Below are 25,259 nucleotides of genomic sequence, written 5' to 3'. Positions count from 1 at the left end.
ACCTGGCACCAGACAACTGAAGGTGACTAAAACAACAAACATTGGGAGGAGTGAGTATCAGAATGTCAGTCAGAATATCTTTTAACTATTTATTTTACTACCTATTACAATTTGGAGTTAGAGAAAACAATTAATCTGTTTCACAGCAGATATTTTGACTTGTCGGTGGGAAAAGAACAGGTGTGTTAATAAAGGCTCAGTTCCTTGAAGCACAAAAGCACGACCTGCACAGCAGAATGGAGCCATCATTAATAAAAAAAAATGTCATTTAGGCGCTGAGACAAGTTCGGATCCTGAAACAGACAGCAGGTGAATGAAGATGAGAAAAGAGTTGATGAATGTCTGAAAACAGTTTTTTAAATATTCAGAGTTGTGTGGGACCATATCAGCGAGTACAGGAGTGAGCAACAGGAATATCACGCCATTAAGCTAAAGTTGTCGAGGAGATGTTTGTATCCGTCACCCTGCAGCCCTGTGACCCTCAGATACATTGTCTGATAGCTGTGGAGAGAGGCAGCTCTGTGACACCATGTTTTGACACATATATGATACATCTGTCACAGACACTGCACTCTGATCAGGATTAATTCCCCCAGTACAGTTTCCAGCAAGTATCAGATGACAAGGGAATCCTAAGGTGTTCACCACTGTGGTTGCACACACAACAATGCACTGAAGGTGTTGGTGCTACACAGTTCAGCAACATTTCATATGACCTGAGAATCCACAATAATCCCTCTCACACAGGTCGGAGTAGTCTGTTATTTATCCATGTGTGTGTGTGTGTGTGTGTGTGTGTGTGTGTGTGTGTGTGTGTGTGTGTGTGTGTGTGTGTGTGTGTGTGTGTGTGTGTGTGCAGTATTCTCCCTCTCACCTTTCTCACACATGTCTCCTCCGTAGCTGGGCAGGCAAAGGCAGAGGAATGAATCAATTTTGTCGATGCAAGTGCCTCCATTTTCACAAGGCTCGGACTGGCAGTCGTCAACGTCTGAGGGGAAGAAAAAAGCAGTGAGAACGGACGGACAGCACATCTCATTAGGGTTCAAATTAAAACGACATATTCTGCCGAAGCGATGCTGTTCATAAATGTGTGGGCGCTCGCTGCCAGTCAAGTTCTGACACAAGATGAGCTGGTTATTAGTCCTGCTTTAAACATGGAAATGCGTTCATGTTGGTGAGTACATTATTATAATTCAAACAGGGTGTGAGGAGAATACAGAGTGCCTATTTCTCCCTCACATTTCTTATTTATCCTCATTCTCTCAGAGGAAGACACTCTAAAAGCCTTTCAAGTGTTATTATGTTCTTTTTTTTTATACATTTACGGAGCTTAAGATTCACTTTATGTATGTCTAATCCTATCTTTTGTCTCCTTCCATTGTCTCCATTTACAAACAAACACATAAGGATGAAATAGGAGCCTGTACATTGCTTTGCTGTTCCTTTGATGCAGCTGAAGAAACAGGCATAAATTTGGTGGACAAGCCTGCAGAGAGGCTGAACGTGACCACAGGATCTGGGTTCAAGCCCCTATTTTGGCAGCTTTCCCTCCTGCTGAAAAGCCTAAAGCAACAACAGAAACCTCGACAGCTCCCGGGCTGCTGCTCTCTGACCCCTGTGTGGACAGAAAGGCAGGCAAAAAGCACATTTCTCCGCAGGGATCAGTAAAGTATCACTTTATCAATGTAAATGGAGGGCATGTAATCTTCTTTCACCGCTGTGGGTTTTTTTTGGGACTCTGAATAACAGACACACCCTGAACTGAAGAAATCTATTAAAACTCACAGCGAGAGTGGGAAAAAAAAATAAAGAAGCTGCTCACAAGTTCAAACTAACTTCAAAGTATTTCGTCACATATTAGCCGTTACTTAGTTTCAAGCAAAAAGATGAACAGTGGCGAAGAACAGTGTCCGTGAGGAACTAAATGTGTGCGACAGATCAAACTACCATGACCTTTAACCTTATTTAAGACTTTCAAATTTCAGACTGTCATCACGAGACAAACTGAGCACTGGTTGCAAAAGGATTCATGTCTAATCTGGACAAACTGTCGGTTGGTCAATAAAGTATTATGCAGGGTACTAGTGTGAGAGTAAGTCAGATTGCTTTTGAACCTTTTTCAAAATCCAAGTTTCCTAACTAAACTCCTAGTTTGTGCTGTGGCTTCAGAGGTCGTTTATCTGCAAATAGAAATTGCATCTCTTTTAGGATGAAAGATAGAAAATGAGGCTGTTTATTGAGGACAGATATGAAGGCTGAAATCACAGATGTATCCCAATGCGCTTTCAGGATAAACGTTGTGATCAATCAGTCTCGTTTGTCTGTAAAATCAGTTTCAGAGCATAAGTAGTCACAGAGTTTTTCAAATTTCACATTTCTTTTTAAAAAAAAGAATCATTTTTGACTTCTTGATTCATTGAGTTAAATATGATAAAGCCACGATATGCAGGGTCTGGAAACTGCTTACCTTTGACTCAGATTGTCACTTATTAGAGATTTGTTTAAATCATGTAGTGTTCCCCATTTACATGCGGTGGTGGGTGACACAGCGTGTGAGAGATGTGTATAGAGGGTCTCATGCAGTTTCGCAAGGGGTGGGGTGTGTTTACCATGTGTGATCAAAATAGTTTGAAAAGTGTCAAATAAAGTGTCCTCATATAAGATTTGACTAAGAAAATCCAGTGTTTCCCCTTCGATTGGGACCCTCTGCTTTTCCTGAAAGAAACATTTATAGTTCCAAACATAGTATATGGCTGGACTCTGGGTGAAACTGGAGGGGTTTGAGTGTGAAATGTGGCTGCATTGAACTGACCTACAGTTTAACTTTGATCCCTCACTCCCTCAGTGCCAGACATTCGCTTCATAGTTCTGGCCCTGCTGTTGTGGTCCAGCCAGAAATACTGGCTTTATGTTATAAGTGGTATAAGTAAAGTCTGTGTGTGGTAAACACAAATGTATGTGAAACTCAGTCCAACAATTGGATAATCTGCAAATACTTTGGGAAAAGAAAATCTGTCTGACTGTGTTTAGTCAAAAATGGTCGAGGCTGAATTCCCTACAAAATTAAGGAGTTTTTTGTTTTCTTTCCACCTCAGACTCGTAATATAAAAGCACTTATACAGAACCTTAACAAGTAACATTTTTTAAAAAACCTGTCACATAAATATGAACCAGCTCCTGGCCTAATTATGAGCGGCATGACTTTGAATGACCTCAAGATGTGCGAGTTCATAGTTAAACACACAGTTTAACACACACCACCAGTTCTCTCTTTCCCCATTAAAATCAGTCCGGCTCTTTGTTGTTCACTATAAAAAGTCTGATCCCATTGCCCCTCTCATCCATTATGCAGAGGGGAAGCTGCTCCTCAGAGAGATAATACTGCAAATTCTGCAAATCCATGACAAAGCCTTCCAGCATACCCACGCATCTACTGCTGGCTGTCAGTTTGACTGTCTGTCTGTCCGTCCACGCATCCCCGTCTGTGACTACGAGCACACAAAACTCGGTAAATACAGTGTTCACAGCCTCGGTGGGACCCTGAACACAGATAAATATGCTTCTGTATGTGGTTCATTTATTCATAAGGACTTCGCTTCCATAAGGAATGGACTCCTTAATGAGGTGAACACGTGTTAAGGAACAACTTAGGACCCTTAAAGCAGATTTATTACTAAGTGTCAAACTTCAGGACTTAGAGGAACACAGTAAAGCTCACACGCATTTCTTCAAAAGTGTAACTATATTTGGGAACCTGTGTAGTTAAAGAAATATGCAGAGATGGATGTGTAGAATAAAACATCACAGTATAAAAATACAGAATCATAATTCAGAACAGTTTATGAAAACTTTAAAGATATTTCTGCCTATTTCAGTGAATCAAATACCAAAAAACAATGTATTTATCACATTGTTTCAGGAAACATGTACACGGAGAGGTGTAATTAGTGACATTAATGGTGGCTGCATGCCATTTAGATGTTTAGATGTCATGACTTATTGTGACACTTTACATCTGTGATCCTCCTGCTCATGAAATGTGTCCCAAAACCACAGCACGTACTCATTCATTGCAATATGCACTATGCGTACCATTATTGTACATACAAAGTTATAGTCACAGGTAAATAATACAGTGTGGGTGACACTGAATGAGATTTAAACTGTAACTCTGGAAAACTACTGCTAATTCAACTTTATAAAGAGATATATAAAAAAAAAAATCTATTTTGAAGAACAGTTTGTGTGATTTTTCTGGGGTTGTTTCACCACCATCCGTACAGAAAAAACACGTGAATTTCATATGTGCAAGAACTCACATGATACATTTGATTGTGCACGTGAAACATGTGGTTTTGGAACATTTTCATGATGTAATGTGTGGAGCCCATGTAGATTCCCATATGAAAACCTTTTCCCCATGTTAATATATGTTGCAGCATGTGGTTAAACATGCATGTGTCCCATGTGAAAAACACGGGGGAACTCTTGTTTTTTCTGTAAGGGCATCCTCTTTTTTTCAGCTCTTAGCAGCTCCTTGTTTCTTTTGTGCATCGCATTGTGGAACAACAGTGTCAATCAACTGCACTCTCAAATATGAATATGAATATGAATATAATAGGAAGTATGAATATTGACCGTTCTAAATAATTTACCACTTTCCCAGTGTGAACCTACTACATACTGAAAACCTGTGTGGAATCAGAGCGCAGTATGGATTTGGATTTTGTAAACAACATATTTGGCTGAAATCCATAGTTTCAGCTCCATAGTTGAGAGCACATGTGTATTTTCATCTTTAAGATACAGAATCCAGCTTCCTGATAGACCAAACTATGATACAGTGACACCTCAACAAGCACAATTCAAACCTGATCCTGTCACTGCCACACAGAAACAATAAGGAGATCAGTGCGAAGAAGGAAATTGCATGTAGGGAAAAGATTTTGAACGTAGCTGCTGTCAGTCCCTCTTTGTCTTACAGTTTATTCGGGTCACCATCAGTTGGTTTCGTGCAACGTGAGCAGCCTGTTGGTCCTGACCTTGTCCTTCCTGGTGGTATCTAATGTCCCTAGAACCTCTGACTGCATGAGTACAGGTAAGAGACATCTGCACTTTTGAACCATATTTATTCCTCTGCAGAGAAAATTGTTTTTTCTCAGCCTTAAGTTTTTGTCTATCAGCAGCACAGCATAAAATCCTAAAAACAGATTTCCACGAAGTTCAGGGTGCAGAAAGCCCTTCAGGTGTGGAACAATTGATTTGTTTTTGGTGCTGATTCGAATCTGGGATGTCCGCCATTAAATGATTTCTTTCTTTTTCAGCCCTGACGAAACGAAGAGGGGCCTTGACTTAACTCCAGAAACTTTAGGTATTTTTTGCAATAAGTGCAAGAAATCAATTCAGCTTAAAAATTCAAGTGACTCTAATGATGTCTAAGAGAGTAATGGCAAGTTAGAGGACTGTTGAGCATTGGCAGCGATTTGTATTTGACTGCATGTTAGGTCAGGAGCAGAAATAGATTTTTTTTTTCTTTGCTATTTAAAACTACTTGAGCCAGGGATTTTGTTGGTGCAAAATAAAAAATCTAGTAAGTGTAAGCTACCTTAGTTTGACCTTGAGGGACTGTAACCATCACCCAAGTCTGAACATAACCTTTGAGTTTTGCCTCCATTCCACCTCCTCTCACACTGTGAGGGACAGCTCGGCCTTTGACCTGCCAACTGGCCGCAAGACAGCCTCATGATATTATGTACAGATGGACGCGCGGCTGACTTCATTATGTCTGTGTGGGGTGTGTGAGTGTGTGTGTGAGCATCACCCACCGATCTCACAGTTCTCCCCAGTGTATCCTTGTGGGCAATAGCAGCTGTAGCCCGTTCCCTGAGGAAGGCACTTTCCTCCGTGCAGACACGGGTTTGTCACGCAGGGCTCCACCTCAGCTGAAAGAGACAGATGGATGGGGGTGGAGGGTGCATTTAGGAAAATAAAGCAGTTAATTAGAGAAACTGTGGAGAATGTTTTTGACCATTTTTTGTTCGTCTGTCTGTAAATGCAATTTGTTTTGGCAAGAACGGAGCAGATGTATCTGAGCTCGCAGGCTGAATAAAGGGTATTTCCACGGTGATCCTGTAAAGTTAAATGGCTTAAACCTAATTTCCTCCCTGCCGCTCAGATTCTGGATAAAAATAAAATCAATGTATGCCTCAGAAAAAAAAACACCCTACCCCAATTTTTCTAACAGTGCAGCTCAGCCAGAACCAGCAGTTACAACACATGCATATCCATTTCACACGCCGTTTCTTTTCAAAGGGATCAGAAGCCAGAGAGCCGCAACCTCGCCATCCACTCACAGCTACAGTTGTCATGGTTACCATATGGAAAGCAAGCCTCGGCTCACTCCAGCATAGTGGGCAGCGTGAGAACTTCAGACATTAGCCATCCTCAACAGAAATGAGCAGACCTCCCGCTGAGCACCTCTGCCCCACTATTGTCGCCCTAAATGTGTGCGTGTGTGGTCTCCTTCCACAATTACACATTTCCATATCAATTGACACGCCACCACGTGTTTCTCCCCTGAGCCGCTCATTATAGCAACTTAAGGTCTTTGAAAACCACCACTCGTTCATCCTGGCCGCAAAAAGCTTGGCTGTGGGAGTCTTTGTTCAGCCAGCTCTCTCTCTCTCTGTCACTGAGGTTTGCTTAGGAGGGGGTGGTGTGTGAGGTTGACAGTGTGTATGTGTATGTGTACGTGTGTGTGTGTGTGTGTGTGTGTGTGTGTGTGTGTGTGTGTGCAGGTCTGTGTTTACATGGTATGATGAGGGAAAATCAATACCTTGGCTATGATTAGCCCCGAGGTTGAGCCTGTTCAATAACTAACCAGAAGCAGACATCTGAAGCTCACATCCTCTGAGTTATCGTCATGATGCTGCGCTAAGCAAAATAAAGGTTCAGGGACGAAAACAAGATTGAGGCTTTTCAATCACAAAGAGTCCAGCACAGAAGCAAGATTTCTCAATAGCTGCAGCTCTGTGATAAATTTGTGCCGGCTTACTCCTCTTTGCTCATGGTTTGAATTCTGCTGAAGTCAGGTGCTAAAAGCAGTCATGCATTTCATTTAATGTACATCAGCCTGGGGCCAACGTGCACCTCCAACCCCTGCATCAGCCAAGGTCACGGCACGTCTTGACAAATATCAACTGTTTTGAAAAGCAGATTTACTACAGCGTGCGTGTGCGCGTGTGTCTATGTGTGAGCGTAAAAGATAAACCTTGTGCGATTGGCCGTTCATTAAAGCCAGTGATGCAGAAAAATCAATAGTCTGTAGAAGGAGCTGACAGAGTGGACTCTCCCTCATGCTGCACAGTGGCTAACACCACCAGCACAAACAACAACAACAACAATAATCTGGCAACAGCAAAATCCAACTAATAAGTTTACGGAGACAGGACAGTTGGGGGTACCTGTAAGTATTAGTCCACATATCACACATAGCTGTAGCTTTAAGTTGTCACAGCCACAAGATGCAGTGAAAATATGAGCCATCTTGTAAATGTTATTTGTGGATAAGCACTTCCAAGTTGGCATTTGTGAAGTCAGAAGAGCACAAAAAGAAACGTGGAAAATGACTGTAATTTAGATGTTAAGGGACAAAAAGGAACTCGATGCCATTGTGTCTTTGTACACATAGCACATGTGTGTGTGTTAATGTCTGAGAGCATTGTGTATTGCTGCTGAAGCTTCTTAAATGCAACCTGAGGCTCCTGTTTTCTCCTCTCTCTCTCTCTCTCTCTCTCTCTCTCTCTCTCTCTCTCTCTCTCTCTCTCTCTCTCTCCCTCATTGATTGAACTGACTGATGAAGTGCTCTGTGATCCAGTCAGGAGACCAAAGACTGACCACCACCGTGAAACCCCAGCCAGAAGGGACTGAGCCGCAGTGTGCACACGAGGAAGAGATGTTCGCTGAAAGTCATTATTCTGGTCCAATCTCCTGCCAGTGCATCCATCCACCTCTTCTGTTTGTGTAGCAAAGATATCAGCGGGTGTTTGTGTGTTTATGGCCTGCATGACTCCGGGGTCTCCCAGTCAATCAATCAACCCTCATACTGTGCACCAACAGCACAGATGGTTGCCCTCGGCTTCTTGTCGATACAGTTTACAGCTGTTTTCCATCCGCAGACTCCTCACACTCTGAGGAGGCAGCTCACAAACAGGAGCTGCTTTCAGAGGGAGCAAAAATAAATCACCACAGAAATGTGTGATAGCATGTTGCCCATGGGGCTATGAGATGCTCAGCGATAGGAAGTTTTCTGTATGTGCTCTCATTATCAAGCAAAAAATAAACAGTGAACCAGCTGGCCAGCCAGGAGCTTTACTGAGATATACTGTGCTACAGACTAAATCATCAGATTTTGAATGGTGGCAGGGATGTGGCCTCTGCTTCTGGCGGAAATAAAAGCGATGTAGTCGAGGGAAAACACACTGAATCTGAATAAATAAACAAGTGGCAAGGTCAGAGGAAAGGAAATGAAATAAAAAGGCAGTCTTAAAGAAGAATTCCCTTTTTTCTACAACAAAGTCCTTATTATCATCGTTTAGGCAGAAATTTCTATTGGCTACAATAACATAGTGTAGCTCCAGAGACTTTACGACAACAAATACGACAAGAAAGACAAACTGTCAGATTATCAGACAGGTTGAATCTAGTGTTGAAGAATATAATCAATTACCTATCAAGTAATTACATTACTCGTTACTCTACAACAGAAGTGACGAGTCACGTTTCCTTGTTACATTACTTTCATTACTCTGCCCACGCACGAGAGGTACTTTTAAGCAGCTATAATATATATTCTTATTACAATTTAGATTTCATTATTCGTCATGGTGATGAACCTACAGAAATGTATCACCTGAATCTATCTGCAGCCATCAGAACATCATAGTGGGGTTCAGCTCATTACTGTTTTGGTTTACTTGCTCCGCTTTTAAAGCTCTCATTTCCATAACGGGCAGCTGGTTTTAACAACAAAAAAAAAGTTCTAAATGCCCAGTGTGCACTACTTGCTCAGCTTCAAAGTTTAGCGGCTAGCTGGTTAACATAATGAAACATTTAGCTGCTAAAGACCCGGATATTTCCCTCAGGATATGGTGGAGGCCAAAAGCAGAGCTGTATTAGAGAGTGAATATTGGACTTCATTAAAGCTAATGCTGCTCCAAAACTTCTGGCTGTGCAGAAAAGCAACTGTTTGCTCTCAAGTTTTCTACATCAGCTTAACAGGTGATGATATGTCAAAGTTCCCAAGCTCAATGTTTGTCCTGACCCCCAAGTGGCAAAAAAAAAAAAAAATCAGTTACTGCAGCTTTAAAGAACTTCAAAGTCTCGTGCTCGCCGAGCATCAGTTAGCCTTCTGCAAGCAGCACTTAAAGTCTCCATACTGAAGCCATGACCATGTCGTTGAGATACTGAAGCCATGAACGAACCCAGCATCTACAACCACAACCAGGTCAGCTCTCAGCAAGGCAAACATTAGCAAGCCAGCGAACAAGACAACAAGAAATTTTGTTTTGGGGGTCACATTTCTTCAGTTTTGGCAGCACGCCGTTTTTCCTATCCGACACCCACAGTCTCTCCTGCAAGCTAACACGTTACAGACAAGTCTGGCAGCTGAATGCACAGAGGCGAGCACAACATTTGAAGTAGCAGACAAGACAATATTTTAGCCAAAATATCCGAACCACATGATTCGGCGGGGGGGAAAAAAAGAAAGTTAATGCAAAATGTATACATAATTATGAATAACCAAACTGCTTGCTACGTTGAGTACATTAGGATAAAGATGAAATAGAAACGAACAACAAAAGATGGACGTTCCGGCAGGAAGTTACGACACAACTGACACTAATTATACAGATACATGGAGGCAAAAAGTAAAGCCAATAAAAAAAGTATAAATATATCTGACATGCCAACCTGTTGAGCTGAGAGTTGTTGAGCTGAGAGTTGTCGTGCTGACGTTGACTCCTCCTCTGTTGCTCTCCTCCTCCATATTGCCAGGTAAGAGGGCCCCTGATCCCACAGCATGAGACCAAGCGGGCTCCTCCTCATCTGTGGGTCCGGACAGTGACGGAGAATAATCCAGAGAACCGTTCACAACCACCTTCTCCACTGGGACCAAGTGAAGCGATGTTAAGGGGTCAATAGAGCTGTCCTGGCTGCCTGATCCAAAAATGTGTGACGGGGAATGGGAAGCGGGTGATGACGGAGTGAGTGAGAGGGACAGGGACGGAGTTTTGGCGGTGGTTGGCAATGGGGAGGAGGGAGAGGGAAAAGATGGGGAAGGAGATTGGGATTCAAAGGAGGATTCAGACGGGGATGATGAGGTCGATGGGGATGAGGATGGTGTTTGATGTGGCTCTTCCGAGACTGGGAGGGATGAGTTTTCTCCTTCTGGTAAAGTGGACGAGGATTTGGATGTAGAAAAGTCGCTTTCCGTCCCAGTTGTGGTCATCACAGTGGATTCCAGAGGACTGGCAGTGGTAGCGGTAGCTGTGGGAGCTGTTGTAGCTGTGGTAGCTGTGGTAGTGGTGGACTGTCCTCTCCTGTGACCCCTCTCTCTGGATCTTTCTCTGGATCTTTCTCTTGGTTTACTTGTTCCAACCGGTCGACGTGAAACTTGTATCTCCCCTTTTGCTTCAGCACCGGTGATTTCTCCACTTCCTTCCTCCTCTGCTTTCCCCTTCTCCTCTCCTCTCCCTCTCTCCTCCCCTCTCCCCCTCTCCTCTCCTCTGCTCCTGTCCTCCCCTCTGTTCTTCTTCCCCCTTCCTCTTCCTCTACCACTGCCTCTGGAGGTCACCGTCTCCTCCCTCTTGTCACCCATCTGGGTTGTGGTTTCCGCTTCAACACGGATCCAGGTCTCCCCGCCGGAGGAGGTGGTATCAGGTGCAGGGCTGGACGTGGTGGACGTGTGCGTCTCAGAGCTCTCCCAGCTCCTGGTGCTCTCCGCAGTCATAAAGTTACTGGAGGCGGCCAGAGTAGAGGACAGATGAGTGGTTGAATCTTCACTGGTGGTGTTCGTCGTTGAGGGACTGGTGAACCACGAACTTCCCAAAGAAAACAAACCTGCGCAGGGCACAAAACAAAAAGAGAAGAACGAGGGGAGTCAGGAATGTAATTATTGCAGCCCGAAGAGTACAAAAGTCAAAGAGTTACAGATAAATTGAAAATCATCTTATGGATTCTCTCTGCTTTGCTGAGGGCGACACAACAAACACCTCTAAACTGTCTGAGATTTCCATCAGCGTTTTTTTCTCGATCCCTGGCAGCACTGTCTACACTTTAATATTATCAATGGCAAGCAAGCAAAGCTCTGTGGACACAGCAAAGAAAAACACTTGAAGAAAAGGGCTCAATAGTGCTGAACATTTCCCTCTGTCACATGATAAACATTATTGTCAGTGAGACAGATAAAACCACAGAGTAGTGTGTATAGAGGATGGGTACAATAATGAGAACCTACAATAACACAGATCATGTCAGGACAAGTTTCTGATGCCAACATGCAAGTCATAATTACAACAAAGAACCAGGATCTTTCTAACAGCTCTAATATATGCAACTTAATGCTTAACAACATGGGAAATTGAATTACTTTAAAAATCAAAATCATCTAATATGGTGCTTTATTTTCAGTGGATTATATTTTTAATCATCGTACCACCTACAAGGCTACAAGCAATATTGCAAAAGGATAGAGATCAGTTTGAAAGCTATAAAATCCTCTAATATGGCTAAAATACATTTTTTTAAATTCATCACAATATATGGAAAAGGAGACAAACTGTTGGCAAAAACAAAACTCTGCAATCTGAAGCTAACTGACAGAAATTAGTGATTAACTTTAAATAGATGGTCATGCTATTCGCCCATCCAAAACTGCCACTGAACACTAAAATAAAATGATAAATGAAGACAAAAACACAAATTAAAAGGTCCCGTGACACACACGGGCACTAACGTGTACGCACACAAACAAAAAGTCAGGACAAACAAAAGGAAACTACAAACCATCACAGACTCACAAACTGTCCCAGAAAACCAACAACATCTCTGTAGCACAGTTTCAACAAACACGAAGAGAGATGCCAGCAATTTGGAAACTGCTCTCATCCTCTGCCAACACATAAAGACCTGTAAATCTGCCGGACCCCTGAGACGTAGGATAGAGGGAAACGGGTTGATTAATCGGAGCTCACTCTTTTTCAATCATCTGCTTGCATTCAAGTTTGAAAGAAACTCAATGTTTTCGACCCAAATTCCGATTACTCATGGACAGCGCTGTTCAACAGATACACAGGTAGAGGGGCGTGAATGTAACAGTACAAGATGATACAGGCAATAGATCAGGATGCAGTGCAACAGCAGGACAGTCCTGTGGTTCATCTTGTTTCAGTTACTGTGTGCTCTATGAAATAACAGACAGTCTTAGAGAAGCACAAACGATACACTCAATCAAAACGTGAAAAAATAATCCTCCATAGGAATATTTTCAGGAAAATGCCAGCTGCACTCTAAACGATATACACTGATGAAGGCTTACTTCAGAATCGAGGAGTGTAAAAAAACTCTGCATTTGATTAGAAAGATTCCTAAATTAGTGTTTTAGGTTGGACATGTCTAATGCTGTCTTCAAATGGCATTATGTTAACCATGTTCACGAGAAGCTCTGAGGTCATGAGTTGTGCTGTTTTTGTGAGACCATTGAATTTCATTATTTGTTGGACAGTAAACTAATATATTGTAATATTTGATATATATAGTTATTTATGCTTTTACATTTCCCGCATTACATTACTTCCCTGCCAGCTTGTTCAATTGTTTCCAAGACTTAACCACTTGTATACCAAGCATACTTTGCACACCACTTCCCACATTGTAACCACGAGCTTACAAGTTCAGTTCGAGGGCGGCGTAAGTTTCAGGGACCTTCAGCACATTTGAATTTTAAGCTTCCTCTAAATTTGTAATAAAAAAAAAACTTAATTATAATTCACTGTAGTGCTTGCATGGTAGAAGGTTCTTCAATGATGCCTTGAGGAATCCTTATAATATTTAATATCTTCTTTCTATTTTTCAATTATCTACATTATGGAATATTACGTGACTAACAGTTTCCATAGAGGTCGAGCACAGGTAAAATAACATGTGTTTTTAACCGCTCAGACTGCATCTCAGTGAGGAAAGCACTTATTTACAGCTAGAGCTCATCAGCCGTCACACCTGTTATCAATCACAGCTTATTAGCGGCCCTACAGGAGGGGCAGCCTGAGCTACAGAGAAAGGTCAGTGTGACCTCAGCTTGTCTCCAGACTTCAAGAAAGTTTAGTTTTTTTTCTCACAGAAGGAGTTTATGCTGAACACACATCCTCTGCTCCACCACTTTTCCCCCTTAATGTTGCTCTGTTTGTTCTCTAATTATTGAAGTTGCCCATCCCTAACATTGCACACTGATCATATTACTACTGGTTCAGTAATTTGCACAAAGTCCACACTCAGAAACATACTCTGCTATCAATCCTTGTCAGCACCTCATAACACAACATTATTTGTGGCATGTAAACACTGAAAATGAAACTTTACACGTCAAGATCTGTTAACATGTCTTAGGAAGCATGAAAAATTAAATCAGTTGGATCCCATAACATAAGCATTATCAGTTAGTAAATCCCACCTAATCCAGACAATATTAGTTTACTGGTTAGCAACAAATCTGTTCACCTGGAGATGCTGTTGGATTTGACTCATCGTCTATGATTTTTGTTGTTGTCTCTTGAAGCCCTGTCTGTTGCCCACTTGGTGGTTGGGTTCCCTCCTCATCTCCATCTCCTACCAGGTAGTTCCATGGCTTCCAAATGGACTTGACGATCTTTGAGATCACCTAAAATAACAAGGGAACACACAGAAACTTAGTTACACTGCTCCAGCATTTTAATTTGTCTTGATCGAAATGCGAAACCAACCTTCTTCTCAGCAAGAGTAGGCTGGCCTGGAGGTCGGAGAAACTCCTCAGAGTCGGGGCCAGGCTCCAGTGGCTCTGTCCATTCAAAGGAGCTCTGACCTGGGATTAACTGGAGGGTCACAAATGATCCTGTGGACTCTGAGGACCAGGGGTCTGAGGCTTAAGACAATCAGGTCAACAGTTATTCACATTATCTTTAGACATTAATAAACAAGCAATTTGTCTGTTAAGCATCATAATTAGTAATCACACTTACAGGCGTCATCACTGAGGAGAGCGGCTTCCTCTTCGAGGTCAACTAACCCCGTCCAGTTGGAAGGTGAAACATTGCTGGCAGTGGAGGAACCTGCATGGACAAATCATGTGCAAATCATTAATTATTTGATTAATCAGTGGGTTCATGCCACCACAGACGTGTCTGTTGTAGATAAATGTAAAACCTCTGATCGTGGTGCTGTGCTGTGTAGTCAGGTCGGGACTGTGTGTCCCTGCAGAGCCTGCATCACTCGAGCCTGAGAGATAGCTCCAGGGCTTCCACAGGGAGGTGTAGATCTGAGAGATGGAGCCCGTATTCTTCACTTTACCTAAGAAGAAGAATTCAAGAGATCTGCTGCTCACATGGCAACCACTGAAGGATTTTGTGTCTTGAAGCTTTACTGGATTTTAATTTAGCTAAAAAAGGCCAATAATCGTCACAACAAGCCTGAACTAACGGCTGAACATCTAGACTTCAACATATTCTGTCCTCTTTTTCCCCCTCTCTCACGGCTTTTGTCAATCCAACAGTTTAATAGATGCATGATGGTGCGATATGTATGAATCAGAAATCAGTGTTGCCATAGCTACATAAGTGGTAGTGACATTTATTGTCATTGTTGTACTGCATTAATAGCACTCAAGGCTTCGGTTAGAAGTGGGATAGTAGTTACATTCAATCATTTATTCATTTCTGTATTCATGTTTAATCTACATATTTCAATTTATGATATTGATATGAAACACTCTTTCATGTTAAACAGTCTCATCATAATGCATATTTTTGTTTAACTGTCTAAACTATCAATCAAGGCAGATAGGATTCGTTTACATTATCCATCCATCCATTTTATCATGAACAGGGTCACGGGGGGGCTGGCACCTATCCCAGCTCACATTGGGCGAAAGCAGGGTACACCCTGGAAAGATCGCCAGTCTATCACAGGGTCAACTCGTAGAGACAGACGGAAACAAAGACCATTCACACCTAAGGGCATTTTGTAGAATCACCAATTAACCTGAGACGCATGTTTCTGGATGGTGGGAATAAGCCGGAGTACCCGGAGAGAACCCATGCAGGCACAGGGAGAACATCCAAACTCCGCACAGAAAGGCCCAGGCCCGGATTCAAACCGAGAACCTTTTTGCTGTGAGGCAACAATGCTAACCACTGCACCACTGTGCCGCCCATTTACATCATATAGTACAAAAATCCTGCCAGTGTTTTTTTCGCCTCCAGTAAAATACCTCTGTAGCAGTAAGCATCATACAGCACTGTAGTGTTGTCAGTTGTGCTGTTGGGTGTCACAGAGCGGACCCCTGGCTGGCTCCCTCCACAGTCTGGGCGAGGCCAGGTCACCGGATAGCGGACGCTGCCGTCGGACAACCAACCCGGGGCGCAGCTGTCCAGGCCGGCCCTCCAGGCCAGATAAAGCTGGCCCACTGTGGCCAGCTGGCCCCCGAGGGACACACAGCGGTCTGAGGCCGAAGACAGTGACAATCTACCTGGGACCGAGGAGTGAAACACTTCACCTGGAGGAGGAAAAAAAAACAGACTTGGGCTTGTCAACAAGCAAGATGATGACACGAAGGTGGAATAACTGCAAGTTCAGACTCCAAAATCACACATATTATTACATACTGAATTAGTGTAGTGCATCTATGTTTTTGTTACTGTCCTACCCTGCCTGTGGCACTCAGCCCCAAGTCCATTCACTACTAAAAGTTAAACTCAATTCAAATAGTAATTCATATGAAGAATGAACTTGGTTTTGAGCAAACATTACTCAAACAAGTGTAACTGGGATGTTGACTGTGAATCTGCTTAAAATTTGTCAAAATATAACTTGTATAACTACTATATAAAAATATAAAAAGAATCCTGTATTTACAGCTCCAGGATAGTTTGTATGGGACTGAGCAAAAGTGAACCCCAGATAATATGCATGTGCATCTTTTCTCAGTACCATGTCACCCAGTGCAGCAGCATTCACGGATGTGTTTATTTTTTTATAGATTTTGCACCACAACGGAGCTCCAGACACAGATTCATATCACTCTTTTGCCCCACAAACAACACATACTAGTCGTCATTGCTTTTTTTGTGTGTTTTCAGTGAATTTATTGAGATCAAGAAAAAGATAAAAAACAACTTCGCCAGACTTATTCTTTAACATTACAGAAGAATATGATGCAAACATCAGTGTAAAAGTCAAAAGCTTTGACAGGTTTTGATGTGTTTTTTTGTGTGTATCTCTGCATGTGTGTGTGTGTGTGTGTGTGTGTGTGAGAGAGAGTGTGTACCATCCAGTTCTTTTGCAAAACAGTACACATCAAACAGCTCTTTTGGGTCCCTCTTCCCATAATTCCTCACTCCAGCAGAATATTCCGTGTGTCCATAGCAACCAAGCTCTGGCAACTGGACAGAATAACTGTGGAGACAACCATGTGGGAGTCATGAATGGGAATCAACCTCTTTTAAAAACTAATAATAGCAAATAAGTGACTTGTGGACATTTTGCTGTCTGACAATTATCTCAGCTCACACATCAAAATGTTGTTGTTTTTTTTCATTAAGACTTAAAATCCCAGTAAAGACTAAATTCTGATTTGCATTCTCTTTTAAAGGTCAGGAGATTAGAATGAATTAAAATGCAATAAACAGTGAAAAACAGCAGTGAAAAGAAGAACATGATTCTGTAGCAGATGAAGCGGTAAAACAAAAACGTATTAATTGAGCTGCAGATGATCCTAGAAGAGAGACAACGAACAGAATACAAAACAAAGTTAGCGTAATAAGAGTTAGCAAGCATATTGAGAAACAAAGCATAGGTTAAACAGCTCTCCTCACTCTGTCCCAAGTTAAGAAAATGTGCCTGCCAGTGCATCTAAAGTTCACTTATAAACTATCTCTATCTCATTCGTTATATCTCATTTGGAGTTTTGGACACGGTCACGTGCAAGAGTGTTTCTTGGCCAGGAGCAGTTATTTTCCCACTTTTTCCCAGACAGCGGTATTAATCATCTAACTCTTAGTCAGGAAGAAAATAATAATAATAATATTCCCCAAGGTTCTCCATTAGGCAAAAATGCCCCAAATTCACTGGTTCTAGCTTAAAAAAAATGCTAAATTACAGATGTTTTCTTTATCGGTTTGATGATAATTTACAAATATATGTAAGTTGTGATCACAATGTTACTAGACTGCTGCTGCACATTAAGCAAGCACAGCACCATGACGTGCACGCAGAAGGGGGAAGATGTAACCTTCACGGGTAAGTATTCCAAGTTTTGCTGCTTAATCAAAGTCAGGACCTGAGTTACACACATTTTTGTGAGTAGTGTTTTTGTGTATTTGCGATGTCGACATGGACCTGAATTTAGAGCAGCGAGCGCACATCAAATTTTGAGTCAAATTTTTGGGGAAGACTTGCAGGGAGCCAAATCCAGTGAGTTTAGCAGGTGGAGTGACAATTTTGTTTTCGACACACAGTGAGTGGGTGTATTGTCATGTAAGAGACCCAAAGTGCCATCATGCCACAGTTTAGATGGTTTGCACTGAATATTTTCCCTCAAACGACTCAACATCACAGTAGAACTCGGTGTTGACAGTCTGACCCTGTGGGATGAATTCATGTTGTACAACCCCACAATTGTTAAAGGAAACCCACCTGGTTGGCACCTTTTCTGGTTTCTGGACACAAATGTCTCTCAGAACACAGAAACCAAGCTCATTGCTTCATAACCAACAGCTTTCTAAAGCATTTCAAGGGTCTCTGTTGCCGATTTCCTGAGTGTAACACAGAATTTGATGTGTGCTCTCTGCTCATGTCCATGGTGAAATCGCACATCCCTGTTCACACGCAACAGAACAGTCTCAGAACTTCATGCCTGTCCCTCATGTGTATTTAGGATTTGTACCAGGTTCAGAAAAAGCAAGCAAATGAAATATAAAGACTTTAATTAATCTAATCACAAATTAGTTATTTGAAAAAATTATTTTCAGATTAATCAATAATAAGAACAATCATTGGTTTCAGCTCTTCTTCAAAGTGCAGCAGCACTCACTGCAGCTAAACAAGCAACTCAGCGACGGAGTGACAAGAAGGAAGTTCCTCACCGGACAGTCTGATCATCCAACCAGCCGGCTGCACAGCTGGCGAAGCCGTCGTGGTACGCTGCCCACAGCTGGGCCGGCGTGGCGATCTGAGCCGAGTTTTCCTGGCAGGCTCGCTGAGCATCGGTAAATGAGAGGGCGTAACGGGCGCTGGGAGCCTGGTAGTGGAACACCACACCTCCACAGATAGACACAGAGACAGGTGGTAAACTTCCTGAATTCTCTTCATTTGACAGACTCACAAACACAGCTGAGTTTAAAATCAATGAACGGACAGAATGTGATGATGAACATGTTTTTATGGCTACAAACAGATCAGTTTCATACTGTGAAATTTCACAGATGAGCACACCAAAAAGTTGTCATTGTTATTCAGTCCAAAGACTTCAATTAAAAGAATTACACAATTATTCAAGTGGAAAACAAGATAACAAAAGCAACACAAGCACAGAGACCATAAAGCTTCATTAATTAAGCCAGTCATTAGAATATTGATACGGTGAATCAATGGTTTCAATGTTTAATTTGATAACAAAGCTAAAAAGGGGTTGGCTGTGCTCGTGTTTTAAAAGCTGTCATTACATCAGCACAACAAATCTGGACTGCAATAAAAACACAGAGCTCAATTAAGGTGGCAGAAGATTTTTAAAGCCTTTTGTGTTAATGCAGTTCATTCTGTCAGCAGAATTTCTGCTTGGTTTAGATGTTTCCTTTGGGGAGATGGAGCACTGCATTTTCTCACAAAGAAATCCCTCGACGGTGGTTGCTGCACTTACCGGAGACCACCAGGGGCACGGTGTCTCTCTCATAGTCGTTACCCATGACAACCTGACAGTGGTAAGTGCCTGAGTCGTTGGTACGGAGACTGGAGATCTCCATGGTAGCATTCAGGGGATTGGCAGTGTATCTTGGCAGCATGACGCGGCCGCTGAAAGCCTTATTCACCTTGATTACATCACCTTTGGCACAGAAAGAGAGGTTTCTTCATTACAAATGTCTGTTGGCATCCAGTGAGTTTTAGAAGTAGAAAATAAACTTTAAAGGTTACCTAGATAAATAAATATGGAATTAAAGCATGCTTTCAATCTCTTACTATTAACAATGGGGTCCCACACTAACACACAATGGTCTGCCAAAGTTAGAACGATTATTGTTATATCCCTTGAAAGAGTTTTCTATTTGTGTTTTTGGCATGTATTTTTCTCTTTAGTGGAAGTTAAAACAATTTGATGTCACATACTACTCGACCAATCAGGTTTCAGCAGCTGTAGGGTTGCTTGTTTCTGTTTCAGCACCACTAATCCTAATAAACTCCTAATAAATGGGTAATAAATAATAAATTATGTTTTGTTTTTTTTTGTTTGTTTGTTTTTTTAATAATGAACGTGATTTTAAAGTAACTAAATTAAAGCTTTAAAAATCGTTTTCATTTTGTTTCAGTGGCATAGTACAAAGTACAAACCTTATAGTAACTCCAATAATGACTTCACCTTGTTTGGTCTTGATTTTGCTAAAATCCTTCTAGTCAGGCAGGTTTGTATCATTTGTAACCACAAAATAGCTCAGAGTTCTAATTTAAGGAGCTGTCAGCTGTTGTCACCTTATTAAGATCATTTACAGTGTTCTGCTTGTGAAGTCTTTTTGTTTTTAAATACTTATATATTCTCCATTTACGGCTAAAACATTATGAAAAAGATTATTCAAGTGCTACAAAGTGCTCTGTGGCAAAGTCAGTTTACTTTAAAGCACATTAATATGTTCTCCGACCTCTCAGTGGCAGCTGAAACAAGCTATGTAAACACAACACTGATCACCTGATCAGGTTGATATGCAAAACCTGTTGGCAAACAGTTTCCTATTTACACATCAGATACTGAGCAACATCAGCATCCATTTTGTGTCACAGGTTCATTCCACCTAACAAACCCAAGTCCAATATTAACTCTGTTATTAGCTCATTTCTGAGGGAAATGTGGCTCTTTAGCTGCTAAATGCAGCATGTTCTCCAAAGTAGATTCTTAAAGGTTTTTAACTGAAGACAGCTGCCAACTGTGCCTGATAACGATGCTCCTGAGAGCCGTGAGACTGAACCAAAACTGTAAAGTTGTGGCTTGTACCAACTGAAAGATGCAAAAATGTTCAAGGTGCCCTGTGGATGAATTTAATCTGCACTGTGCCTCGACTCCACTCAGGCAGGTTTGGACATTTAGGAGTACAGTGGGTATAAAAACAGTGAGATGGAACAGCAGAGCTGAGTGATAACTGTATGCGAACGACCCCTTCACATACATTTAGTCATTTGATGTGTTACGTATAAGTAAGCCTAAATCAGCAGCTAAAAAGGAACATTAGTTTTCCGTTTTACCTTTAGCAGAAAGGACAATCTGCTCGAGAGGAGCATCTTGTCCCCTTGCTGGCAGCCTGGTGTGAGTCCACAGGAGGTGGGGAGGCTGGACGGAGGAGCTGGTCTGGAGGGTGAAGACACAGGGGAGGACGGCTCTGCCTGCCAGCACTTGTTGTACTGTAGGATGGGTGATCCTACGCATGTTCACTATGGAGGAGGCTGCACCTAGAGAGGGAGGGCAAGAGATAATTTGATTATACAATTAAATATGTCGGAGGACATTTTGCTTTGAAGAGAAAAAAAATCTGTCAACAGATGCACCTGTCCATTGTCAAAAAGAGGAGAGCAGATAGATACTTTAATAACACTGCAGCTTGATTAATGTAATACATATTATAGACTAAGTAGTGAAGGAAATATATAGGAAATGTAGGCTCTACTCCAGCTACAGATCAAAGTGTTTGCTAACAAGATCTCTCGGATTCATTAGCAGCTTCACGCTCATATGTCCACACATTAACGAGGAACTTCTGCTTATCGTTCAAGCTAAGAAACATGGTGCCGACCCATTGCAGGGGTCTGGCACTCACACACTCCAAGAGACCGTAGTGGTTCACAGGATCCAGCTTCATCGTTTAAATTTCTATCTATGCCTCTTGTTTCTTGTCCCGGTTATTTTACTGTTCACACAAATGACTCCATCTGTCAGTCAACATAATTAAGTTAAAGGAATTTCCTGCTACAGAAATGTCATTGTGGGTGCCATGGTGCAAAGTGGTCAGTTCTGCAGATTGATATCAGCAATTCACTCAGTCTGGTTGCCATGACATAGTGTTCAATGTAACCATGACAATAGCATCACCTGTACAGACATTCATCTAACCAATTCCTACATCTTTGTGGCTTTACCATCCATATACCTTACTGCAGCATACCAGGTTTCTCTTATTTGATCATACATGTTGTTTTATTTTTAGAGGGTTGAAATTTTGTTTTAGTCAAACAATAAAAGGGAATTTCAATAAAATGTAACTTATTTACATTCCATAATGAAAACCAAGCTATCACTGTGACAACTGGGCATATTTCATCCACCAGTGAAAACTGTGAGATGCAGCTGAAATGTCAAGAAACAGCCAGTAAAAGGACTCTGAATTGAATTTTTTTTTTTTTTTTTTTTTTTTTTTTTTTAATGAACTTGCAATTATTTTCGAAAAGCAATGATCAAAAACAAACTGTTGTCTCATTAATAATTCATTACATGATCATGAGCTGTTTCTGCTCCCTCTTTATTCAAATGTTCACTGGTAAAAACAAACAGACATTTCTAGAAAACTAACAACAGGAGAGAACCTGTGAAAAAGAAAACAGAACAAAGCTCTGTGTGAAATGTTCAACATGGTGGAATTGAATCCCAGAAAGATATTTCTATCTGCATTTAGATTGGACGGCTTTCACAAGCTGAACCCCCTGAGAGCAACTCTCTGTGGAGAGGACGCCCCCGCTGCCTTCCCCCATATCAGATGTAATCACAGAATCACAAATACGAGGGAAAAGAATGAGAGACAGAGGCAGTCAGGGAGCAGGAAGAGGGGAGAGGTGGAGAAAAATGGTTAATCTAAAAGACTAAATGGTGAAAATTGAGAGAGCTTTGATGATAAGAGTATCGTGTCTCATGGTGGTGACAGACAGGACAAAAGAAAACAACCTAAAAAGAGGAACAGAGAGCTGGAAGTGACATGAAAGGACACTCTCTGTCATTAACAGACCTGTCTCTTATTCCTGTCAGTCCAGAGCACACAGAGCTCTGTGGATTACAGATAACCTGCACCAAAGGTTTAAAGGCCGATGTTGATGTAATTTATACTGAAACTGCATTTTGTGTTGGCTAATTGTATTTCAGCTTTTTGATGCCGAAAATTGCTTCCCATTTAGGGCCTTCGTTCATTATCATTTGTCACATATAGAGACATACAATCAATATTTAGTGGTAAATATTCAAATTGCTGAGCATGAATTTCCACCTTTGACCTTGGAAACCTTAGTTTGATCTTAACTCAGGGTCGACTAAATCGATTTTTCTGGAACTTTCGGCTACATCACGGCTTCCTTAGTGGTTTGCTATGTTGGAACAACTTACATACAGCTAGGTAATACTGGATTGTTTTTCTCAATATAAGAATGACCAAACATAATATATCAATCTCATTGGATTCATTTGGTTTTCTTTTGTGATTATCCAATGATGTTTTAGGTCATATTTATGAAGAAATATAAAAACACCACTGTATGTTTCATTTATTTATACACTCTCTTATCCTGTTTAGGGTTTGATTTCATCCCAGAGTCCCAAGAGCATGTATCAGAGCAGGTTCCTGCTGCAGCAGATCATCAAGTAGGCTACTGTTTGTTATTTTAATCGTACCAGATATTGCTCTGACTCTATTTCTTCCTGAAAACGTTTATTTTTGGTAAACTGTGTAATCGTATATACAGTATATATCACATCAGGATAGCCCCACCTAGAAATATTTTCACCTGCTGCCCCTGGATCTCTCACATATCTCTATAGAAAGGACAAAGCTAAAGCCAGCAGTCAGCTTAACACAAAGACTGGAAACATGTGGAAACAGAAGACGTAACAAAGTCTGTCTACCAGCACCTCTAAAGCTCACTAATTAACACATTTTATCTGTTAAAAAAAAAAAAAAAAAAAAAAGAGTTGGGTTTTATGTTGGGTGGGGTGCCAGACTGTCTCTTGGCTGGAAGCAGTTACTTCCTGTAGTGCTTTGTTTTCAGCCTTCATGCTAAGCCAAGTTAAGCTAATCAGCCGCTCGCAATAGTCCCGTATTTACCCTTCAAACACGGGAGTCTTCTCATGCAACTAACTGCAAGAAAGCCAACAAACATATTTCCCAACATGTGGAACTATTCCTTTAAAAACAAGCTCATCATCTAGTGTACTGTATGTCTTGCAACAATTTGTCTCCCACAAGATTTTGTCCTCCTGCCAAAGGTTTATTCAGGCCCCTTCAGGTGATTTTCATTCACTCAGAGAGTCTGGAAATGTCGTGTCCACGGGCATCTGCCACAGAGTTGTCAAGGTCAACATTTTTAAGCCATTCAGACAGCAGTTTTAAACTGCACTCAGAGTTTTTGGCAGGCTGAGCATGTTGTGACACAGAGGACATCAGATACAAGTTTATATGGATCTGCAATATTTACTACTGACCTGTATTCTGTTTGCCATCTGTCATCAACTAACGCTGTAAACTTCTCAATATTATCCATATGTTCCCATTTGATATCTTGTGGTACTTTGTTGTGTGCTTCAGGGCAGATTTGTGGTGATAAAATTACAGATTGAGCCGATAGAATGTCGGTAATGTTTCAATTTGGGAGAAATCAGAGGCTCCATTCCATTTTTTTTTAGTTTAGCGGTGGAGAGATATTTTGCTTTACTTTGGGATTTTGGATTGTGCAACAAAAACAGACAGAACAATGTGGAGTAAGATGCTTTTAGAGCACAATGACTAGTCGGGTAATGTTTGAATTTTGGGAAATGTGTGATGCAGGATCTAATTTTAATGATAATCCAGGCTGACCGCCATCATGCATGCCAATTGCAGTAAAAGTAATTAAAAAAAGGAACTTATCTTTGCTACAGGCAGTCAGCAGAGTGCACATGGGACCTCAAGCCTGCGATTATATCCAACAGAGACCTGCAGCTCTGAGATGTTTTGTCTTTTGTTCCATAATTGTGAATTTTATGCATAGTTGTAATGGAACAGATGGTCGACTAAACTTGCATAAATGGGCTTGGAGGTGTTCCAGCTCGGTCCCACCGAGCATGTCTGCAAACATCCTCAGCATGTCAGCTCTCACTTATGACACTCAAATTAGTGCAGACCTGTCTTGTGTATTTATGTCTGTGCAAAAATTAATATGAACCAGTTGTTATATATTCTGGTCCAGTCGCTCATCCTCCCTTCATTCTGTTCTACCGTCCTTCCTTTCATCTACCCCCCCCCACCACCCTCATCTTGTCCTGCTCAGTCCCTCCTCTTTCAATGGATTCACTTCATCTCTTACTATTGACTGTTGTCTCTTCATATGGAAGATGAATTTCTGCAGCACCTGGAGATGAAGTAGTTGAAGAAAAATAAGGTGTGCAGGAGGGAGACAGAGAACTCACCCAAGCCTAAAGAGAGCAGCAGTATCAGAGCAAAAAGGATCTGCCGCCCAGCTGCACACAGAGTGAGCACCATCATAGACCTGCAGAGAGGGAGACAGACAAGAAAACCGAGAGAAGAGCCGTGAGATGGGATTGAGAAGAAAAATGGAATCAGTAACGAGAGACAAAAAGACATGTTGCAGTCGTATAAAATGACGATTTACAACATGTATGAACAAATACAGTTTGTATACCTACTGTGTATAGATCGTAGAGGCTGGAATAGCCAATCAAGCTCCTTTTCTATATGCTATTCTACATTTATATTTAGTTTAGTTTAGTTACAGATTTT

The 25,259-nt window shown here is 41.5% G+C and overlaps 1 protein-coding gene across 2 annotated transcripts in view; it reads right to left on the bottom strand.

Annotated features, from left to right (window-relative positions):
* LOC138202856 (neurocan core protein-like) overlaps nucleotides 1–25,259 on the bottom strand; it is a 42,667-nt gene that overhangs the window by 6,500 nt on the left and 10,908 nt on the right. The window contains exons 2-14 of one of the 2 annotated variants that reach the window (XM_069157170.1): nucleotides 24,929–25,008; nucleotides 20,755–20,958; nucleotides 19,166–19,348; nucleotides 18,393–18,567; nucleotides 16,577–16,704; nucleotides 15,521–15,805; nucleotides 14,458–14,601; nucleotides 14,274–14,363; nucleotides 14,019–14,176; nucleotides 13,777–13,936; nucleotides 9,973–11,121; nucleotides 5,826–5,942; nucleotides 875–988 (exon numbers count right to left, since the gene is read on the bottom strand). In XM_069157170.1, coding sequence (XP_069013271.1) covers nucleotides 875–988; nucleotides 5,826–5,942; nucleotides 9,973–11,121; nucleotides 13,777–13,936; nucleotides 14,019–14,176; nucleotides 14,274–14,363; nucleotides 14,458–14,601; nucleotides 15,521–15,805; nucleotides 16,577–16,704; nucleotides 18,393–18,567; nucleotides 19,166–19,348; nucleotides 20,755–20,958; nucleotides 24,929–25,004 — 2,983 coding nt within the window. In that variant the 5' untranslated portion in view covers nucleotides 25,005–25,008. The remainder of the gene's footprint in view (nucleotides 1–874; nucleotides 989–5,825; nucleotides 5,943–9,972; nucleotides 11,122–13,776; nucleotides 13,937–14,018; nucleotides 14,177–14,273; nucleotides 14,364–14,457; nucleotides 14,602–15,520; nucleotides 15,806–16,576; nucleotides 16,705–18,392; nucleotides 18,568–19,165; nucleotides 19,349–20,754; nucleotides 20,959–24,928; nucleotides 25,009–25,259) is intronic. The other variant, XM_069157171.1, reaches the window with a different exon arrangement.

The sequence above is a fragment of the Embiotoca jacksoni genome, unplaced genomic scaffold, assembly GCF_022577435.1.
Source record: "Embiotoca jacksoni isolate LCO1_2020_lvr unplaced genomic scaffold, fEmbJac1.0.p SCAF_22, whole genome shotgun sequence".
Lineage (NCBI taxonomy): Eukaryota > Metazoa > Chordata > Actinopteri > Embiotocidae > Embiotoca > Embiotoca jacksoni.
This window is presented reverse-complemented; position numbering and strand designations above follow the sequence as displayed.